This window comes from Olea europaea, unplaced genomic scaffold (genome assembly GCF_002742605.1).
Source record: "Olea europaea var. sylvestris unplaced genomic scaffold, O_europaea_v1 scaffold747, whole genome shotgun sequence".
NCBI lineage: Eukaryota > Viridiplantae > Streptophyta > Magnoliopsida > Lamiales > Oleaceae > Olea > Olea europaea.
Genome location: NW_019265877.1, coordinates 452,435 through 472,938, shown reverse-complemented (window position 1 = coordinate 472,938; position 20,504 = coordinate 452,435). Strand labels below are relative to the sequence as shown.

Genomic DNA, 20,504 nt, shown 5'->3' with positions numbered 1-20,504 from the left:
ATTTTGAACTCTAATGACATTGCCTCGGATTAGAATATGTGAATTTGAAAAAAAAAAAAAAAAACATTTATTTGTTGGAGTGGGTAAGCTTTATTTTTTCTAAATTCCTTTTTTGTGAATTAATATATTTAATTATTTCAAGTGATATTTATTTGTACTCTTTGAAAAGTTATGAGACTCTTTTAATTTTTGTTTGTTTTAGTTGTTTTATTGCATTCTTTTATTTTTGCTTACTTTAATGAAGGCAAATTCATCATTTAATGGCTAAAATGGATTGAAGGACGAGTTATGCTATTTAAATTACATGTTTATCATACTTATGATTGATGATAAATTTGTTACATATTTTCAATTGAAGCTATTATATATTACCTTAATAATACATGTAAAATTAGGATAGAATCAAACAGTCAAAGCGATTATATATTACTCGATATCGACCTAGTTAATTTGGACTGACCAACTTACCAAAATAATCCAACATCGTTTCCACCTATCCAAGCATTATAAGAAAGTTTCTTGTAAACTAGTGATTCAGTTACTATATTTCTATACGTGATTCTTGAAGTTATTTTTCTTATTAGTAAAACTTACTTTTATTTTTTAACTTATTTTATAGAATTGGATTCCTTGAGAATCTACCATCTAAAATAGCGACTTTGAATAGAACAACAAATGCTTAGAAAAACAACTTTTACACGTGTGATACTAGATTGTGATTTTATTTGTTATTTTTTTATGAATGAATTACTGTTAGTTTTTTTCTTTGCTTTAAGATGGGGGGAAAAATAAAAAATAACAAAATTCATAGAACCAAAAATTATTATTGACAAAATTAACTAATTTTGCAAAGATCTTTCATATATCTTTACAAGAATCAAATAAAAAATTCCAGCAAACAAAAAGAAGAAAAGTAGCACCAAAATTAAAAAATGTATACTTGTAAGTTTATATACTAATCAAAAGCTATTCAAACACCTAATTTAAGTACTATAAAATAAAGATTAATTCATTTCTGACAGAAAATGAAAAGGAGGAAAAAGAAAAGAAAAGAAAGAAAAGGATTTGAACTCTTAAAGCTTAGGCTAAGACATTAAAGAATGATGAAGCGGAAACAACCAAACTAAAAATAATTGAAAAAGTGGCACGTGTGGTATAAGCTCCATTGGTTGCATGAGGTGGTGCTGGTGTTCCGGCATGGCCAGAGGGGATTTCCGGTGTTCCAACACGGCCAGAGGGGGCTACATGTGGCTTTGTTGGGGTGGGAACATCTGGAGACTTTTGAGGTGGAGCAGCTATTGATGGAGTCTTAACTGCAAGAGGTAGAAGAATTGTTACTTGACATAGCAAATGTAAATCATTTTGATGCCTCGATTTAGTAATTAAAACTTAAAATACTGGGAAATAATAAAAGTTAAAAATACTAGCTTCATTATTCGTTTCTTTCTGATCAATGTCTCAGCAAGTTATGGTATATCTAATGTACGAAAAAGTAAAATTGAACCGATATAATTTCGATCGAAAAATATAACAAATTAAGCATCATTTCCGATAAACTCCATGTGTTGTTTTTGTTTATTGAAACCTATTCAACTCGTGCCACTTTATGTCAAATTGACAATGATGGATATTGGATACCCTTTTATTAAGAACAATGCTATTTATAGTTAGGGATTATAGTAGCCAAAATTAATGACACATTGAACTAGAATTATTCACATTAATATGTGTGTAGAGAGAGACCTTTGCAGCCAGTAAGCTTAAAAGAAGAGAGACCACATGCAGAAGGCAATTTCATGGCCATAGTCATGTTGAAATCAATACCCAAAATGACACCGATCTTTAGGGCTTTACATACGCAGTCGGAATTCTTGTACACCGCCATCTTGAATCCCGAACAACACGACATATCGGGCTTCAATTCGATCCCACCATTGCCCAAAAATGTAATGCAATCCACCATATTGAACATCAGGCTGGTGCAGTCCACACTCGTGGCTGGGGCCGGAGCTTTTGTTGGTGGTTGCAGATGCACCGGCGTGCTACCTTGATTGTGCTCCGTGCAGCCACTTGCCACAGCAACCAAAATACATAATGCTGTCACTAGAGTCTTCATGTTCTCTCAAGTTAAACCAAAATGGGGTGAAGGAGAAACTGACTCCTAATCTTGATATTGAATCCTAGGTTCTTTTCGAGTATTACTAGAATATTTATGTTGATGTTTGTTTAAAGAATCTGTGAACTGATGGATTTAGTTTTATCAGTATTTTTCATGGGATATGTATGTGTTATTATATGTACAAAGTAATGTACATCCATTAATTATGATAAATATAATCTCCATATAACAAAACGGAAAAGAAAAAAAGCACTCCACATTTTTCAGGATTCTGATAACCCAAGGAAGTCGTAAGCAAATAATAATATCTAATCACAAACAAGGTTTTATAATGAATATTTAATTTGAGTATCATCTTATGAAATGGATAATTATCCTACCATATTGTAAATTAATTTCATTTTCTGCTACCTAAGTCGGTGCAATCCATATATAGTTTTGAGGGGAAAAAGAAAAGAGAAACAGTTCGATTCTAAGTCGAAGAGCACCATTATAACGAAGACAGATTAGTTCATACCAGCCCAACAATTGAAATAAAACTTCTTTCTATCGGTCTGGAGTATGCAACATAGGTTGCAAGCATAACTTTGATTTTTCAAGTGACTATAAGCTTTGATAACAGAGAAAATAATTCAAATTAACTTTGCTTTTTCATAAGATTTACAATTACTATTCATTCATTTATCTACCTCTCATTTCAGGGCCGGCCTCGAGAATTTAGAGGCCCTAGACATTTAATTATTATGTGGCACGTCAATACAATATTTATTTTTCAAGTGCAACAATATGTAAATAATTAAATAATTAGTAAGCATTAATTTGATTTTAAACTCAATTTACATGCTCTGACATAATGAACGAATCCGAAAAATACCATTTTGTTTTTCTTTGAAAAAGTTATAATTCAAAATGTTTTTCGTTTGGCACGATTTTCTAATGATTTTGACATTTTGTTATTCTAAAGTCTCATGTTTTGTACAAAATAAGAACCCTACCTAGCATGGCCTCACTACCAAATTTGAAATTACCAATGTGAGATGCAATATGCTTAATTGAAATTTTGCCCAATTCCTTCCACACAAACAATAAAACACTACCACTACAACCCTCTTTATGTGCTACTGTGTAGTCTGGGACTTGGGTGAACTCTTAGTCTATTTTCTTTCTTATCATTTCTCATATCCTCACGTCATATAAAAAGGAATGAAATAATGAGTGCCAAAAAAATCATATGATTTAGAGGTTTCCCTTGAAAAATCAACGCCACATTTGGCATTATGAAAATCAACGACATATTCGGCATGGGTAATTGGCACAAAACGTCCTTACCTTTCAAGTCTGTTGTGGAAAACGTCCCTACCTTTCATTTTTTGGCATTTTTGCCCTCATTTCAACCTTTCTTTGCGCTGGACGTTCTTCCGTCCATATTCCGTCAGTTTTTCCGTTAATTAAAGGGTAATTGGCACAACATGTCCCTACCTTTCAAGTCTATTGTGGAAAACGTCCCTACCTTTCATTTTTTTGCATTTTTGCCCTCATTTCAACCTTTGCGCTGGACGTCCTTCCGTCCATATTCCGTCAGTTTTTTCATTAATTAAATACAAAAATGCATTTTTCTTTCCATAAACAAGGGTAAAATTGTCCTCACCCACTTCACCCCTTTTTCTCGCCATCAACTTAGTCCATAAGTAACAATAGCAGCAACATGAATTTGAAAATACTTTAAATGATTAAGTTAAATAAAGAAAAAATATCGTGAACACATTATATTTCACAATTCCACAACTACTGTTGCTGTCATCTTGTGTCACTAGAAAATTTTAGAAAGACGTATTAAATGGGTAATCAATTTATAATAAGCCAAAATGGTGAATGGCTCTTTTTGGCTCAATGGAGAAGATGAATGGCTCATTTTAAATTGACTCATTATAAATTGACTACCCATTTAATATGTCTTTCTAAATTTTTCCAGTGACGTAAGATGACAGCAACAGTAGTTGTGGAATTGTGAAATATAATGTGTTCACGATATTTTTTCTTTATTTAACTTAATCATTTAAAGTATTTTCAAATTCATGTTGCTGCTACTGTTACTTATGGACTAAGTTAATGGCGGGAAAAAGGGGTGAAGTGGGTGAGGACAATTTTACATTTGTTTATGGAAAGAAAAAGGTATTTTTGTATTTAATTAACGAAAAAATTGACGGAATATGGACGGAAGGACGTCCAGCGCAAAGAAAGGTTGAAATGAGGGCAAAAATGTCAAAAAATAAAAGGTAGGGACGTTTTCCACAATAGACTTGAAAGGTAGGGACGTTTTGTGCTAATTACCCGAATGTTTAACGGAAAAACTGACGGAATATGGACGGAAGGACGTCCAGCGCAAACAAAGGTTGAAATGAGAGTAAAAATGCCAAAAAATGAAAGGTAGGGACGTTTTCCACAATAGACTTGAAAGGTAGGGACGTTTTGTGCCAATTACCCTATTCGGCATCAATGAGGTGTAAACTTGATTTGACTAAGACATTGTCAATTTAAACTCTTACTTGCAGGCCTCAATTCAATGGCCAGATATAAAGCCTCAACACGACTATAAATGAAAATAAAAGCAGGGTATATCACATTTTTCATCCGCGTGGAACTTATGCTACTACAAATAAATAGAGGCCAAAAGGAGAAGAATAAGAGGCTTGTTTGGCACATATTTTTCCAAGTGGAAAATATTTATTATTATTATTTTTTTTTTTTTTTTTTTTTTGTAGTCAATAGAATGTGATGTTGAAAATGATTTTTGGGGAAAAATATGTGCCAAACAAGGCTTACATTCCAAAAATAAAAAAAAAATGGTAACTATACAATTATGCAAAGCAAAGGCAATAGCTATTGATTGCTTCCACTGCAATATGACCAATACATGTGATGCAACAAATTAATATCCCAACTCCCACAAATGAATATACGAAGCTATCAATGACAATAGAAAGGGAGAGATAACTATAAGCATAAGAAGAAGATGAAGAGGCCGAACCTGTGGTTGGGGTAATTGAATACCTAGCCGGAACTTTTGCAGCTTGCTGATAGACTAGAACTAGTAGTTTTTAGGGATTTTCAGATTGGTATTGTTCTCTACTTCTTCAAGTTTATCACGTACGGCTCTTGATAAAAAGGATGGTAGAATTTCTTGGGGTTGGAAAGGAATGGAAAAGAAGGTAGTTCACCCCCCACCCCCCATCTCTTAAGGAATGGGTGGTTTTGGGCTTTTTTTAGAGGCCTCTTAATAATTAGAGGCCCAAGGCAATGGCCTTACTTGCCTTGGGCCAAGGTTGGCCCTGTCTCATTTCTACTAACTCATAATTTTAGCAATAGATTATTAGCATAAAATGTCCCTACGTTTAGTGTTCAGTGTGCAAAATGTCCATACGTTTCAAATTTTCACCATTGTTTCCACATTTCATTGTGGAAATCATCATTTCCATCCAATTTCCCACCAAAAAGTTGTGAAATTACTAACATACACTCATATTTTAATAAAACAAAAAGAAAATAAAATAAAAAAGAAGAACTAATTGCAATCAAACTCCAAAGTTTATTCAAAAAAATAAAAATGAATCCCAAATAAATTATTAAAAAATCAAAAAAAGAAAAATAAAATTAAAAACGAAATCATAGTCTTCTTCCTCATTCCCCTCTCCCGACCCCCATCCATACCCATCAAATTGCAAATCAAACCAAAAATCACCACCACAAATCGCCATCACCATAGATGGCAAAACCCATAAACATCTCTCTCTCTTTCTCTCCATGAATCAAAAATTCTTTCCACAGTTCTTCAAATTTCGATGGTACACTCTCCAATTTCACCGCTTTCCAAAAGCATCAAACTCATAAATATCAACCCATCGTTCTTGAGAAAGTTGAATAAGTCCTAATTCGATGACAATTGTGCTACTGTAATAAGCTTGTAAACAGGGTGAAAAAAGTCCACGTGGCATGTTGACTGCTTTATTGAAACAATACAATACAATACAATAATGTTGTTATGGATTGAAAATGCCACAATCCTTCTCTCTCCACTTCACGTTTAATTGAAAATTCCCTCTTCTCTCCCACTTTACATTTTAATCAAAAAAGCCACAAAAGAGCATAAACCATTAACTTCATCTTCAGTCGCTACACCGTATTTTGCTTTTAATTATTGCCGCGCACAACCCACCATCTCTGGTCGTCAGAAAAAAGGGCAGAAATCCATTTTTGGAAAAATCTTCTCTCTCCCACAATTGGGAAAAAAATCTTGAAATTCCCAAAAATGAAATCCTCCATCTCCAATCACTTTTGCTAAAGGTCACCGTTGCACGACCAACAATCTCCTATCATCGTTAAACTATCGAACTTCACAACCATTGCCTAAGAATTTTTCCCCTATGAGACCCGTTGGCATGTCAATGCCGACTTCTCGCAAAATCATCACAAACATCAATCAATTTCCATTTGCCGGCTGTACTTAAGTAGATTTTTCTTCTATTTCATCTATTATGGCTTCCATCGACACTTTGTGATTTGATATATGGTCCTCTACAAATTACTGTACCTCCCTTTTTGTTGTGATTTTGTATACTTGATTTTCAAAAATTCATTTCGATTAGTTTATTCGGGTTGGGTATTCCAGTCAATTTTGATTTGTGTACTCCATTGAGTTGATACATAACTAAGTTCACATTTTTTTGTGGTGGTTTATTTCCATCATAGAATGCCCGGGATGAACTCTGGAATCTATCATGGTTGTACAGTATGTTGGTAAATTTAATTGGTAGTGTATGGAGTGAAATTCGGTTCTCATATACCGTATATGTGATTTAGACACCAGATTCACGCTTACCGTATTTGGCAATTGCTTACCGTATTTTGGCAATTCAATTCACCGTATTTATCAGCTTACCGTATATGCCAGGCAGCTTATCGTATTTGCACCTTATCGTATTTGTAGCTTACCGTATATGCTGCCTACCATATTTGCAGAAAGCTCACCGTATATGGCAACTCACTGTATTTGCAGGGGAAGTTAACTGTATTTGCACAAAAATTGCATAAAGTATTTTTATTCATACATTAACTAAAATAACACAAATTTTTTCATTTACAAATAGAAATACCGTATATGTAAAATTTATTTTTCACACATATAATGAATTGAAAAAAAAACATGTATTTTTTCTCTTTTAGAAATCTATTTCTAACATAAATTTAACAAACAATATATGAGACGTGTAAATCGCTAAATAAATAAATCTGCAAGAATAAAATGTAAACTAAATAAATAGCAGATTAATTTTCAACCCGAGGCCTGTGCGAACACAGTTTCCTTAAAAAAAATTCGTCCCTCTCACCGTAAGTACTTGAGGTCTAGTCCGAGCGTCTGTTTCCCAGGATACAACGACAAAACCAGCAGAATCTAAGCACTACAGAAACTATTCTGACGAACTGATTTAGCGTTTGAACAGTATCACCACCATTAAGACTTCACTAGACAGAAAGAAGACGACGACAGAATTTGGAAATTTTCTTGCAAAGAGAATTTCGTGTGTCTGCCTAGTGAAATTTTTCATATGTTTTATGGCTGGAAAACTTGAGATTTAATATAACATAAATCTGCCATTAACTCTATGGCAATTAACATGGGAGTTACTTCAATTTCTAGAAGTTTTGGAAATTTCAGAAACTCAAAAGTCAGTGGAGAAAGCAAAAAACATTTCAAAACGTGGGCTCTCCGGAGGGGCCAATTTTTGCTCCGTTCGGTCCAACATTCGTGTACGCAGGTTGTGCCCGCACACAAGTTCAAGGTCCGAAAGCTATTTTGGTTCGAGATTTACACCCCCTGCTCAAGCACGTGGAGAGAGTCTCTATACTACACATGATTACACCCTTCCAATGTGCAACCATATTTAAAGTAGTTCTTACTTTCATATTTTTCCCATATGGGACTAACTTCAATTTTTTCCACATAACCATCTTCCAATGGTCATATTTGAACTCCAATTTCTCAGTCATCCGAACCTCATTTTTGGCAAGTAAATATATGATTTTGATGTTCTCACGGAGGAGAACACGAATCAACTTTGATCTTCCAAATTGGACCAACGGGCCCCACCGAAAATCTTGCCAAAAGTGAGCTATTACTTATTTTTTCCAACAATCTCCCACATGAATGAAAATTGGGAGAGACATGAGACCGTGAGACACGAGACTTGATGACCGTAAGACATGAGACTAGATGATAAAGTTCAACGGTTGAAGCCTGCATAGGATAGGTAAGTATTACCCTTTGAACCTTCTATTGTGAAAGTATATTTACTTTACTAGCTGACCAGTTGACATGTTGTCCTTGAACTATTCTACCGTTTATGTAAACGATGATATACTCCACACAGGATTCTTTCTAACACAATTCAATTCTCATTATTATGTTCGTTTTGGCCATGAACATATGCCTGGTTCTGTGAGAGTTCTTAAGAATTGAGCCTCACACAATTCTCTTAGAAGCGGCTCCACTTCTCTCTCACATAAATGAGCATTACTTGGCTCAAACTTCGACTCATAAGAATCACTAAAAACCTATTGCTTATCCTTCATCCTCTCGGGCATCACTGTTACATCATAGGAATGGACAGGAGAAGACACCCCTACAGTGATTTTTTTAAGCCTTTATAATTAGGTTGTCCTTTTGAACCTAGATCTTGGGATCTCCAGTCAACTATGTTGGGTTTCCTTTGTAATGACTTATTTATTCAAGGGTTTAAGTCTCATTCCTTTCGATGATTTTCCAACTAACTCTTTGTTTAGCCATTTGGTTAACGGATCCGCAATGTAATCTTTTAACCTTACATAGTCAATAGCGATAACTCCAGTTGAAAGTAGTTGTCTTATGGTATTGTGATTGCGACGTATATGTCTAAACTTACCAATGTACATGTTACTCTGTGTCTTTCCTATTGCTGATTGACTGTCAAAATATATGCAAATTATTGGTACAGGTTTTGACCATCTTGGAATATCCTCTAAGAAGTTGCGCAACTATTCGACCTCTTCACCACATTTATCTAGAGCTATAAACTCAGATTCCATCATAGATCTGGTTATAACTATTTGCTTAGAGGATTTTCACAATATGAAAGCACCTCCCAATGTGAACATAAATCCACTAGTGGACTTTGAGTCTTTTATATCAAATATCCAATTAGCATCACTATATCCTTCAATAACCGCTGAATATCTAGTATAATGTAGTCCATAGTCACGAGTATATCTTAAGTACCTTAATACTCTTACTATTCCTTTCCAGTGATCAGCTCCTTGATTACTCGTGTATCTGCTCAGTTTACTGACTGTGTGGGCTATGTCTGGTCTTGTACAACTCATCAAGTACATTAGACTTTCAATAACTCTCGAGTATTCTACTTGAGAGACACTTTCACCTTTGTTTTTAGATAGATGTTGACTCGTATCTATCGATATTCTAGCCAAGCCAGTATTATCCTTATTGAAATTTTTCAAAATTTTGTCCACATAATGTGACTGACTTAGAACAAGCCCATCTGATGTTTTAGAGATTTTTACTCCAGGTATAACATCAGCTAAACTCATATCTTTCATGTCAAACGTCGAATTCAACATATTTTTAGTGAATTCAATCATCTTATTATCACTACCAACAATAAGTATGTCGTCAATGTAAAGACACAAAATAACATAACCATCTTTAGTGTCGTTGGCGTAAACACATTTGCCACACTCATTGATTTTAAATCCACTCTCTATCATGACATTATCAAAATTTTCATGTCATTGTTTGGGTTCTTGTTTCAAGCCATATAGTGACTTCACCAATTTACAAAATTTCTTTTCCTGCCCTGGTGACGAAAATCCCTCAGGTTGTTCCATATAAATTTCTTCTTCTAAATCTTCATTTAGAAAAGCAGTTTTAACATCCATTTGATGTACTTCAAGATTTTGCAAAGCGACAGTTGTAAGTATCAACTTAATAGATGTTATTCTCTTCACTTGAGAATACGTATCAAAGTAATCAAGGCTTTCCCTTTGTTTGTAACATTTTATTACTAATCCGGCCTTATACTTTTCGATAGTTCCATCTGATCTCATTTTCCTTTTGAAAATCCATTATAGCCTAGTGGTTTGCTTCCTAGAGGAAGATCCACTAACTCCCATGTATGATTTTGCAGTATAGAATCTATCTCACTTTTAATGGTCTCCTTCCATTAAGGTCTCTCCGAGGAATTCACAGCCTCTTGATAACTTTGAGGTTCACTTTCTAGCATATAGGTCAGAAAATCAGGACCATAAGATTTTTCTATCCTTTCCCGTTTGCTACGTCTAACCTCAATCTCCTCTTCTAGTTTTTCGTCATGACTATTTTCAGTCATAGTCTCATATGTTCGTTTGGAGAAACTTGCTTCCTCTTTGGACTTGTACAGAAATATATGTTCAAAGAATGAAGCATTTCTTGATCCCAATATCGTGTTTTTGTGTGTATGTTTGAGATTTTAGAATCATGCACAAGAAATTGATAAGCACTACTATTGTATGCATAGCCAATGAAGATGCAATCTACTGTTTTTGGCCATATCATTACCTTCTTCGGTATTGGAACAACCACTTTAGCAAGACACCCCCACACTCGTAAGTATTTATAGGAAGATTATCTTCCTTTCCATAACTCATAAGGGGTCTTTTTCATTTTCTTTTGGGGCACCTTATTTAAAAGGTAATTTGCTGATAACACAGCTTCCCACCCACATGTTCTGAGGTAACCTAGAACTTACTAGCATTGTATTCATCATTTCCTTTAAAGTACGATTTTTTCGTTCAGCAACACCGCTTGGTTGTGGTAAATAAGGTGCGGTGGTTTCATGTATGATTCCGTGTTGTGCACAGAATTTCGCAAATAGTGATTCATACTCACCACCTCGATCGCTTCTTAACACCTTAATTTTCTTATTAAGTTGAGTTTCAACTTCACTCTTATAGAAAACAAATTTCTCTATAGCTTCATTTTTACTTTTTAGCAAATACACATAACAGTATTTGGTGCTATCGTCGACAAAAGTAATGAAATACTTGTTGCCACCTCTTGTTTGTACAAGTTTTAAGTCTCATACGTCACTGTGAATTAAATCAAGTGGTTCTTTATTTCGATCAATTGATTTAAACGATGACCTTATCACTTTTGTCTCAACACAAGTTTCACACTTATGTTTTGAATCAATGTGAAACTCGGGTATGCAATTCAAACTAATTAGTTTTCGTAAAGTATCAAAGTTAACATGTTCTAGTCTACTATGCCACAAATTTGAAAACTCAACCAAATAAGTAGAAGAGTTTGTTTTATTCATTTTTGGTTTAATAACCATTATATTGAGCTTAAACATACCGTCAGAAACATATCCTTTTCTGACAAACATTCCACTTTTTAACAAAATAACTTTGTCTGATTCAAATACAATGCGAAAGCCATGTTTATTCAAAAGTGACTCGGATACTAGGTTCTTGCGAATTTTCGGCACATATAGCACATTTTTTAGAGTTGGCTCTTTTCTCAAGGTCATCTTCAGAACCACCTTTCTTGATCTTTGATTCAGAAGTTACTGAATTTCCCATGAACAACTTCTTCTCATTCTCAATTGCTTCAAACGCTACAAACAACTCATTATCAGAGCACACATGCCTCGTAGCACCGGTGTCAATCCACCACTCCTTAGGGTTTGAACCCACCATGTTCACTTCAGAAATGACAGTTAGAGATTCAGCTCCGACCCATCTTGTGCCATGTAGTCAACCACATTTGCTTCTTTCTTCTTCTTTGGCAATCTACACTCCAAAGACTTGTGGCCCACTTTGTCACAATTGAAGCATTTCCCTTGAAATTTCTTCTTAGAAATTCCGCCTTTCAGTCCTTGCTTGGTCCTTTTGCCAATGGATGACCCAAACTTGTTTTTGTAGGTCTTACTACTTTGACCATGCTCCACAACATTAGCTTTAGCAGCACCAGGATTGAACTACTTCTTTTCAGATCTCTTGTTGTCTTTTTCAATTTGAAGTCCAACAATTAGTTCTTCGACATTCATTTTCTTTCGTTTGTGCTTCAAATAATTCTTGAAATCTTTCCACGCAGTGGGCAATTTTTTAATAATTACAGCCAATTGAAAAGTTTCACTCAAAATCATCCATTCGGCATGAATTTCTTGAAAAATCACTTGGAGTTCTTGCACTTGACTGATAACTATTTTGGAGTCCACCATTTTATAGTCTAGTAATATGTTGACAATGAACTTTTTAGCCCCGTATCCTTAGTTTTATATTTTCTGTCCAAAGACTCATACAGTTCCTTAGCAGTTTTCATAGTACTATACACATTGTATAGCGTGTTGCTAAGCTATTCATAATATAATTTCAGCACAGAAAATTCAAGTGTTTCCAAGCATCAAGTACAGTGATTGCTTGAACATCTCATTCACCCTCATTGAGTTTTGGAGCAGTCTCAATCAAGAATCTCGCAAGATTCAAAGTGGTCAGATAAAATAATATTTTTTGTTGTCACCTTTTGAAATTCATGCCATTGAATTTCTCCGATTTTTCTCCATGATTAAATTGAACATTTATGGTATGGCAAGTTATTGGAGCCACAATTTGACTCACAACATGACTTGGCAATTTAGCCACAGTCTGAACCACAATAGAACTTGGCCCTTGAGCCACAACTGAGCCCATAGCTTGATTTCCAGTAGGCACAGTTTGGGTCATATCCATGTTGGTCGATTCGGTTGCCATTTCTGAAAGTCAAAACAAAAGAAAAATTAGTTTCTAAAAAAAACAGTATAAGAAACCAATTTTTTCCTTTAGAAATCTGTTTTAAGTTTGTTGGTAAATTTAATTGGTAGTGTATGGAGTGGAATCGGGTTCTCAATTACCGTATATGTGATTTAGACAAGGGATTTACGCTTACCGTATTTGGCAATTGCTTACCATATTTGGTAGTTCAATTCACCGTATATGACATCTTACCATATATGCCAGGCAACTTACCGTATATGCTGCATACCGTATTTACAGAAAGCTCACCGTATATGGCAGCTCATTGTATTTGCAGGCGAAATTCACCGTATTTGCACAAAATTTGCATAAAGTGTTTTTATTCATACACTAACTAAAATAACACAAATTTTTTCACTTACAAATAGAAATACGGTATATGTGAAATCTATTTTTCACACATATAACGAATTGAAAAAAAACGTGTATTTTTTTCTTTTTTAGAAATCGATTTCTAACATAAATTTAACAAACAATATATGAAACGTGTAAATTGCTAAATAAATAAATCTGCAAGAATAAAATGTAAACTAAATAAATAGTAGATAAATTTTCAACTCGAGGCCTGTGCGAACACAGTTTCCTTAAAACAGATTTGCCCCCTCACTGTAAGTGCTTGAGGTCTAGTCCAAGCGTCTGTTTCCCAAAATACAACGGCAAAATCAGCAGAATTTGAGCACCATAGAAACTACTCCGGCAAATTGATTTTGTGTTTGAATAGTATCACTAGACAGAAACAAGATAACGACATATTTTGGGAATTTTCGTGCAGAGAGAATTTTGTGTGTTTTCCTGGTGAGATTTTTCATATCTTTTATTGCTGGAAAACTTGAGATTTAATATAATATAAATCTGTCATTAACTCTTTGGTAATTAACATTGGATTCACTTCAATTTCTGGGAGTTTTGAAAGTTTCAAAAACTCAAAAATCAGTGGAGAAAGCAAAAAAAATTTCAAAACGTGGGCTCGCCGGAGGGGCCAATTTTTGCTCCGTTCGATCCGACATTCATGTACGCAGGTCACGCCCGCACACAAGTTCAAGGTCCAAAGGCTATTTCGGTTCGAGATTTGCACCCCTGCGCGTGCACGTGGAGAGAACTTCTATGCTATATATAATTATACCCTTCCAATGTGCAACCATATTTAAAGTGGTTTTTGCTTTCATATTTTTCCTATATGGGACTAACTTCAATTTTTCCCACATAATCATATTCAAATGGTCATCTTTGAGCTTTAATTTCTCATTTACCTGAGCTTCATTTTTTACAAGTAAATATATGATTTTGATCTTCTCACGGAAGAGAATACGGAACAACTTTGATCTTCCAAATTGGACCAACAAGTCCCACCGAAAATCTTGCCAAAATTGAGCTATTACTCATTTTTTCCAACAGAGTAACAACCATTTCTTTGACGATTGCAAAAAGAAACGCCATTATACACGATGTAAGCATGGATTTGAGAAATATTTTGTAGTAGAGAAGGATAATGACAATAAAGGAAAATTATTCCTTTGCTATAGTAAGAATTGTGGATTTTGGGAATGAGTTGTAAAAGAAGAATCAAGTGGTCAATCTAATCGTGTTAGCACTACTCAGCTTAACCCTGTGACGCACGAAACAGTTGACAAATTGTCCCGTATGTTTCAATCTTGAGTTCATATAAGTGACGAACAAGAGCTCTAAATTTCAATGAATGTGACCATTCGGACAAAAAAAATAAGCCAAGAATTGAATGAAACGAGGAAGCAGCTAGCTTGATTAAAAAAGGGCGATCGTAGTATTTGAGAAATTTTTGTATGTGTATGATTAATACAACGCGAAACCTTATTTTAGTGTAATTACATGTGTGTCATCTTTGTGGAAAATGAAATTGTCGAGGTTTTATCTTGTTGATGTAGCGTAGCCTATCTCTAAGCTTGATTTTGTGGTGTGGTTTATGGTTGAGTTCAGCAAGCTTTATGGTTTTATCCTTAGCTATGTTCCTGGAAAGGAATACTGAGTCAATCAAGTTTTATGGGTTTTTTTCCTTCTGTATGTGTGGTGGTGTGAATATACTTTTATATGTTCTTAAAGTGACAAATATATATATATATATATATAAGAAAAAAAATACTCAAAACAATTTCTAGGATCTCATCCAAGCCGTAGTTGTTTGTCAAAACATCAGCATAATTCACTTTGTTAAATCGCACAACAACTGGATAGCGAGTTTAGGATTTCAAGCAGCAAAATTGAAATATAATTACAAGGCCAGAATCAATTAGTTCAAAATTTCAAGAATTTCAAGCAACAAAATTGATAGGATCTCTCCCCTTTCCTTATTTTCATGATCCACCATTTTCCCTTAATTACACTTCCTTTTAGCTAAATATAATTACAGGGTCAAAATCAATTAGTTCAAAATTTTCTCAATACCCATCACATCAGAATTCCAATTTTACAATAGAAACCACCAAAATCACCTAGATTAAATTAAATCAGGAAAGCCCAGAACATAAAACAATTCTCTTCAGTAAACAAGAAAGCCCAAAAGAATAAAAAAAATCAAAGAGTAAACAAGTGGAAACCCCAAAAATCAAAATTAATAATTTAGAGTTGGGAAACCAATGAGGACTAAAAGAACAAGAGGAAACAATAAAACACAATTAAGACACTGAATTAATTAAGAAATAGTGAATAATGAATATCAACAAACTGCATCTTTACAAACATATACAAAAAGCTAGCCCACGAGAGCTTACAAGACTGGGAGTTCAATCAAATATGTCTATATCAAAGTTTAGGAGAACACAGTTTATTATACTTGTGGTATAATAAAAATGAAGTACAATTTGAATTGTTAACTACTTGTACAATATAATAAAGGCACGAGTTTTTTCTTAACAAAGTAAAAATATATTACTGTAAGCTCATAAATATCCCCTACAATTGATCGAGTGTAGATACTGTTAAACAAAAATGAAAAGAAGAAATGGAGATTGCCATAAAAGATGTGAGATAGAGTCCAAAATTATTGTCATCCCATAACAAACTGTTCATTTCATGGACTTTAACAAGTAAATAAATGCCCACAATTTAACATTTTCAAGCCTCTATCACAGTCCTCACATTACATTCCTCTATCACCTTGTTCCAATAAAATTTGATAGTAGAATGGCATTGCTTCACCTATAATAAAATTCCATATGAATAATTAATGGTTTATCCATGAGATAATGAAGTTTAAATTCATATATCAACACATGTTTACCTTGCGAATTGTACATAACGTTTGTCGAGGACAGACAAATCAAATTTGTAGCTAATAAATGTTGTGAAAGAGATAATGGTATGAACATTGATAGTTTTGGAAATGAGAGTGGTGTCGGCATGGAGTCGTGCAAATATGACAGTGGGGTTAACATGAAATATTGTTGAGGTGGCCTCATGTTCGTTCTGCCATCAACCATATTGCTATTGCTTTTTCTCGATCTCTTACTTGTGATTCCAGACTGCATGTGCATCAAAGTTGAATACATTTAACCTTATTGCAAATATGAAGTAAACATCTTTACATACCTTTTCTTTATCTGAAGTCGTCTCCAATGGGCTTTTTCTTCAAAGTTTCTTTGGCGTTCCCTTTTGTTGTGCCAATTTTGGATCGAATACGGTTCCGCTTGCAGTTGCTAAACCATCATTACAATGAACAGGTACCTTAGAGTTTTGTTGCGAAATTGAATTACTTTGAGAACTCAATTTTGTGGTCATAAGCTCTTCACGTTGACATTTTATCCACTCCATTATCACACGTGACAGCGTTTCATCATCTGCAGCAAGGTTTGCCACATGCGCAAAAGCCTTAGACATCTCTTCGTATTTCAACTGTGCGGGAGTACTAACTAACACATTGTAGTTTACTGCAACCCTCCTGTGTGCTCTACTAATATCTCTCTTCCATCTCCGCAGTATATACCTTTTCGAAATATATGTGACGTCGTTCCAAATCAATATTATGATCGCATGCATAAAAGTATTCTCGAAACTCGAAAAAATGGCAGCTACAAAAAACTTCAAATTTATCTATTTGGAATGAGACGATAAATGTTTTTCTCCTGCAACGACCTCTATACATAGTAGACTCCCATACATCGTATGTCATATCAGAACTTCCTTCCGTTGTAGATACGACGTCGCAATAAACCTTTCCCGTGAACTTTTCTCGAACTTCCTTGAATTTTGAAATTGTTTAAACTGACTAGTACTATTCTTCTATTTCAAATTGTGTTGCACATGGTATCATTTGAGAAAATGACTTGAAATCAACTTGAAATTCCTTCTCAACCTTATTCCTCAATGCATGCTTCTACTGTTCGACAAACTGCTTCAACGAAATCTTCGAAGGCACATACCCATTGAAGAATGCATTCATACTCTCAATTCTCTACATTGTTGACATTCCTGTCCAGAAAGTAGTTTTCAAAAAACAAAGAATCCAACGCCCTCTATTCTCGTATAATCCTGACAATCAATCATTTTTATACAAGCAATACGTATTAATCACCGTTGTTCACCCATCTTTAAATTCTTCTCTGGATTGCGAATCGTACACCAATCCATATATAGCCCCAAATATCAAAGATTTATCCACGTGGTATCCAAAATTCTCTGACAACTTCTTCAGAATATGCTACAAACACAATCTGTGCTTCGTATTTGGAAACATAATCTGAATTGCATTTTGTATGGCCCTATCTTGATCGGTAACTATTCCATATAGAGCTTCACTATGCATGCACTGATGCCATGTCCTAAACAACCATATAAAAAGTGTCCGTGTCTTCTTTCGATAGCAGACTACAACCAAGCAATGTTGATTGTCCATGATGATTGACGCAAACAAAATGGGCAAATGACATGTTGTACTTATTAGTGAGTTAAGTGGTATAAAAAATGACCATGTCGTCAAACTCCTTACACACCTACCTACATTGATTATCTACACAAAAACACATTTCTAGGCCACGACTCATCGTCTAAATCCATACTAAAGAAAAATCCTGAGCATTGTGCTTGCACTTTTTAAAAGTATGATTGAATTGCTGCAGCATCTCTTTCTCCAAGTCTTAATCGCTTCACTAATTCTACATAGTTTCGACAGTCCTTTTCAATGTAAATCATGTTCTTATATCCATCTGCTTCTACAACTGTAGAGTTGTAACTTTTATGCAACGAAATCCTTGCAAGCCATTCACTTGAAGCTTCCATTTCACATTTGCACTCAAATATTGGTTGTATTGGAACAATTTGGACTTTGATAGACTTGTTTCATGATTGTGGTTGATGTGGACCACGCTAAACAAGAATATCTGAAGATGCAGATATCTCGGCTTTACAACCCATCTGAACTATTGGTTGTGGCTTCAATAAACTGTTACTATTACTTCTTCCACGTTCACGACTACATGTCAACGTCACATATCTCAAAACTCCATCATCCCCCTTTTTTTAATTCATTTTCTTAATTGTAAAATCAACCGCATAAACATATTTTTTGTAGAATTCATTCATAGCTTTTTCATCTTTATATATTATACTCACCTCAGGTGCATTTATACTATCTCCCACTGATGTTCCACATCCCACTAAGTTCACAGACTGGTTAACATTCTCATTACCAGATTCATTCAAAACATCATCATGTTTGTTTTGCAAGTCGTTCATACTTTATGAAAGGAATGACAATCGGGCTCGCTGACTCGAAGCTCAGGAGAACCAAGTCGAGACTTGAGCTGAGCCCGTTTATTAAAAAAACGAAAATCAAGCTTGTCCGACTCGACTCAGAAAAACTCGAGCAGCCGAAAGCTCGAGTCGACCCTAATTTTTTGACCGAGCTTTTGCTCGGCTCGGACCCGAAAAAAGCTCGATCATTTTACCTAAGCCGAACCCGAGCCTTGAATTTTGACGCATGAGCCGGCTCGACTTGGCTCGTTGACATCCCTACTTTATGAGCTGTGATAAAGACAACGGTCATGTTGAGTATCAATTGTTGTAACTAGGGATGTCAACGAGCGGAGCAGTCTCGTGAGTCGAAATTCTAGGCTCAAGCTCGACTTGGGTAAAATGTCCAAGTTTTTTTCGGGCTCGAGCCGGGTCGAGCAAAAGCTCGACAAAAAAATTAGGCTCAACTCGAGCTTTTAGCTCGGGCCTTTTCGAGCCGAGCCGAGCCGTCTTGGGTTTTGTTTGGTTTTGTTTTTAATTTTAAATTAAATAGGCAGCAGGTTGCTGCCTTTATTATTATTTTTTTTTTTAAAGATATGCTCAATTCTTCTGAGCCGGCTCGGGCTTTGCCCAGCACCTAAAAATGAAGCTTTTTTGAGCCGAGTCACGACGCGATCTGAGCTGACGAGCCCGATTGTTATCCCTAGTTGTAACTCAAATAATATTCTATAAATCTTAATTATTTTTCATTTTCGTAAATAAAGTTAACATTAGAAACAACAAATTCATGTACCATGCTAAAATTTGATGAGAAACATAAAACACATAAACGATTCTTAAAATATGTTTCCACCAAAGCATTACCGCGTGCACAAGTCGTAAAAATGAATAAATCGATAACAGTGACATGAATTACAAAAAAATTATGCAATTCATTTGGGAAGGAAAATTATGCAATTAATTACAAAAATTTTGTCATGAAATTTAAGCTATTATGTGCAATTAATTACAAAAATTCTGTCATGAAATTTAAGCCACCAGGTGTAATTAATTGCAAAAATCTTGAAATTTAAACAAGAAGGTACGATTAATTACAAAAATCTTGTCAAGAAATTTAAGCTACTAGGTGCAATTAATTACAAAAATCCTGAAATGTAAGCTACCAAGTACAATTAATTACAAAAAATTTGTCAGGAATTTTAAGCTACTAGATGCAATTAATTGCAAAAGATTATGCATTACTGAATACTTAATAATAGTGTTCATATCGTCATTGGACTCGACAAAATGGTTGATTTTTTCCAGGTTTCAAGTGCGATTGAAGTGCTACATGAACATGCTAAAAAACAGGGCATAAATTCGCGATTGATGTGTGTCTCACATACATTTACCGGAATTCCCCAAAACGGTTGAAATAACCCGTTGCAAAACGGAGCAACCCTCTAAACAATAACTTTCTTTGTTTTTAGCTTGCTTTGCTTCAATCCGGAAACTAAAGTCATAGATGGTGGGTAAAAAGGGGTGAATTCATTTTGCGGCTACTTTTTTGTCAACTGCAAAAGTGGAGAGAGAATGCCCAATTTTGTTGTATGAGTTATAGTCCCATTTTTTACCCACTCGTTCTGTACTCCCTCCAAATAGCAACATTATTGTATCGTATTGAAAAGCAGTCAACATGCCATGTGGACTTTTTTAAAATCCTGTTTTTCACCTTGTTTACTAGCCTATTACAGTAGCTTTATTGATTCGATAATAAGTGTAACCCTTTTTATTTCTCGTAAATTATTGATCAGTATAGTTATAG

General features: G+C 34.7%; 1 protein-coding gene across 1 annotated transcript; it reads right to left on the bottom strand.

Annotated features, from left to right (window-relative positions):
* Positions 1 to 1,080: 1,080 nt before the first annotated feature.
* LOC111391069 (non-specific lipid-transfer protein-like protein At5g64080) lies at positions 1,081 to 2,116 on the bottom strand. The gene is made up of 2 exons (XM_023016212.1): positions 1,744 to 2,116; positions 1,081 to 1,313 (listed from the first exon to the last, which is right to left on the bottom strand). The coding sequence occupies exons 1-2, from the start codon at positions 2,114 to 2,116 to the stop codon at positions 1,081 to 1,083; spliced, it is 606 nt and encodes a 201-aa protein (XP_022871980.1).
* Between the last annotated feature and the right edge of the window lie 18,388 nt (positions 2,117 to 20,504).

Bases quoted from the DNA above. Each gene is read 5' to 3' on its own strand.
- LOC111391069 (XM_023016212.1), bottom strand. From the start codon at position 2,116: ATGAAGACTCTAGTGACAGCATTATGTATTTTGGTTGCTGTGGCAAGT. The intron at 1,314-1,743 runs GTCTCTCTCTAC...TACCTCTTGCAG, and splicing joins TAAGCTTACTGGCTGCAAAG to TTAAGACTCCATCAATAGCT.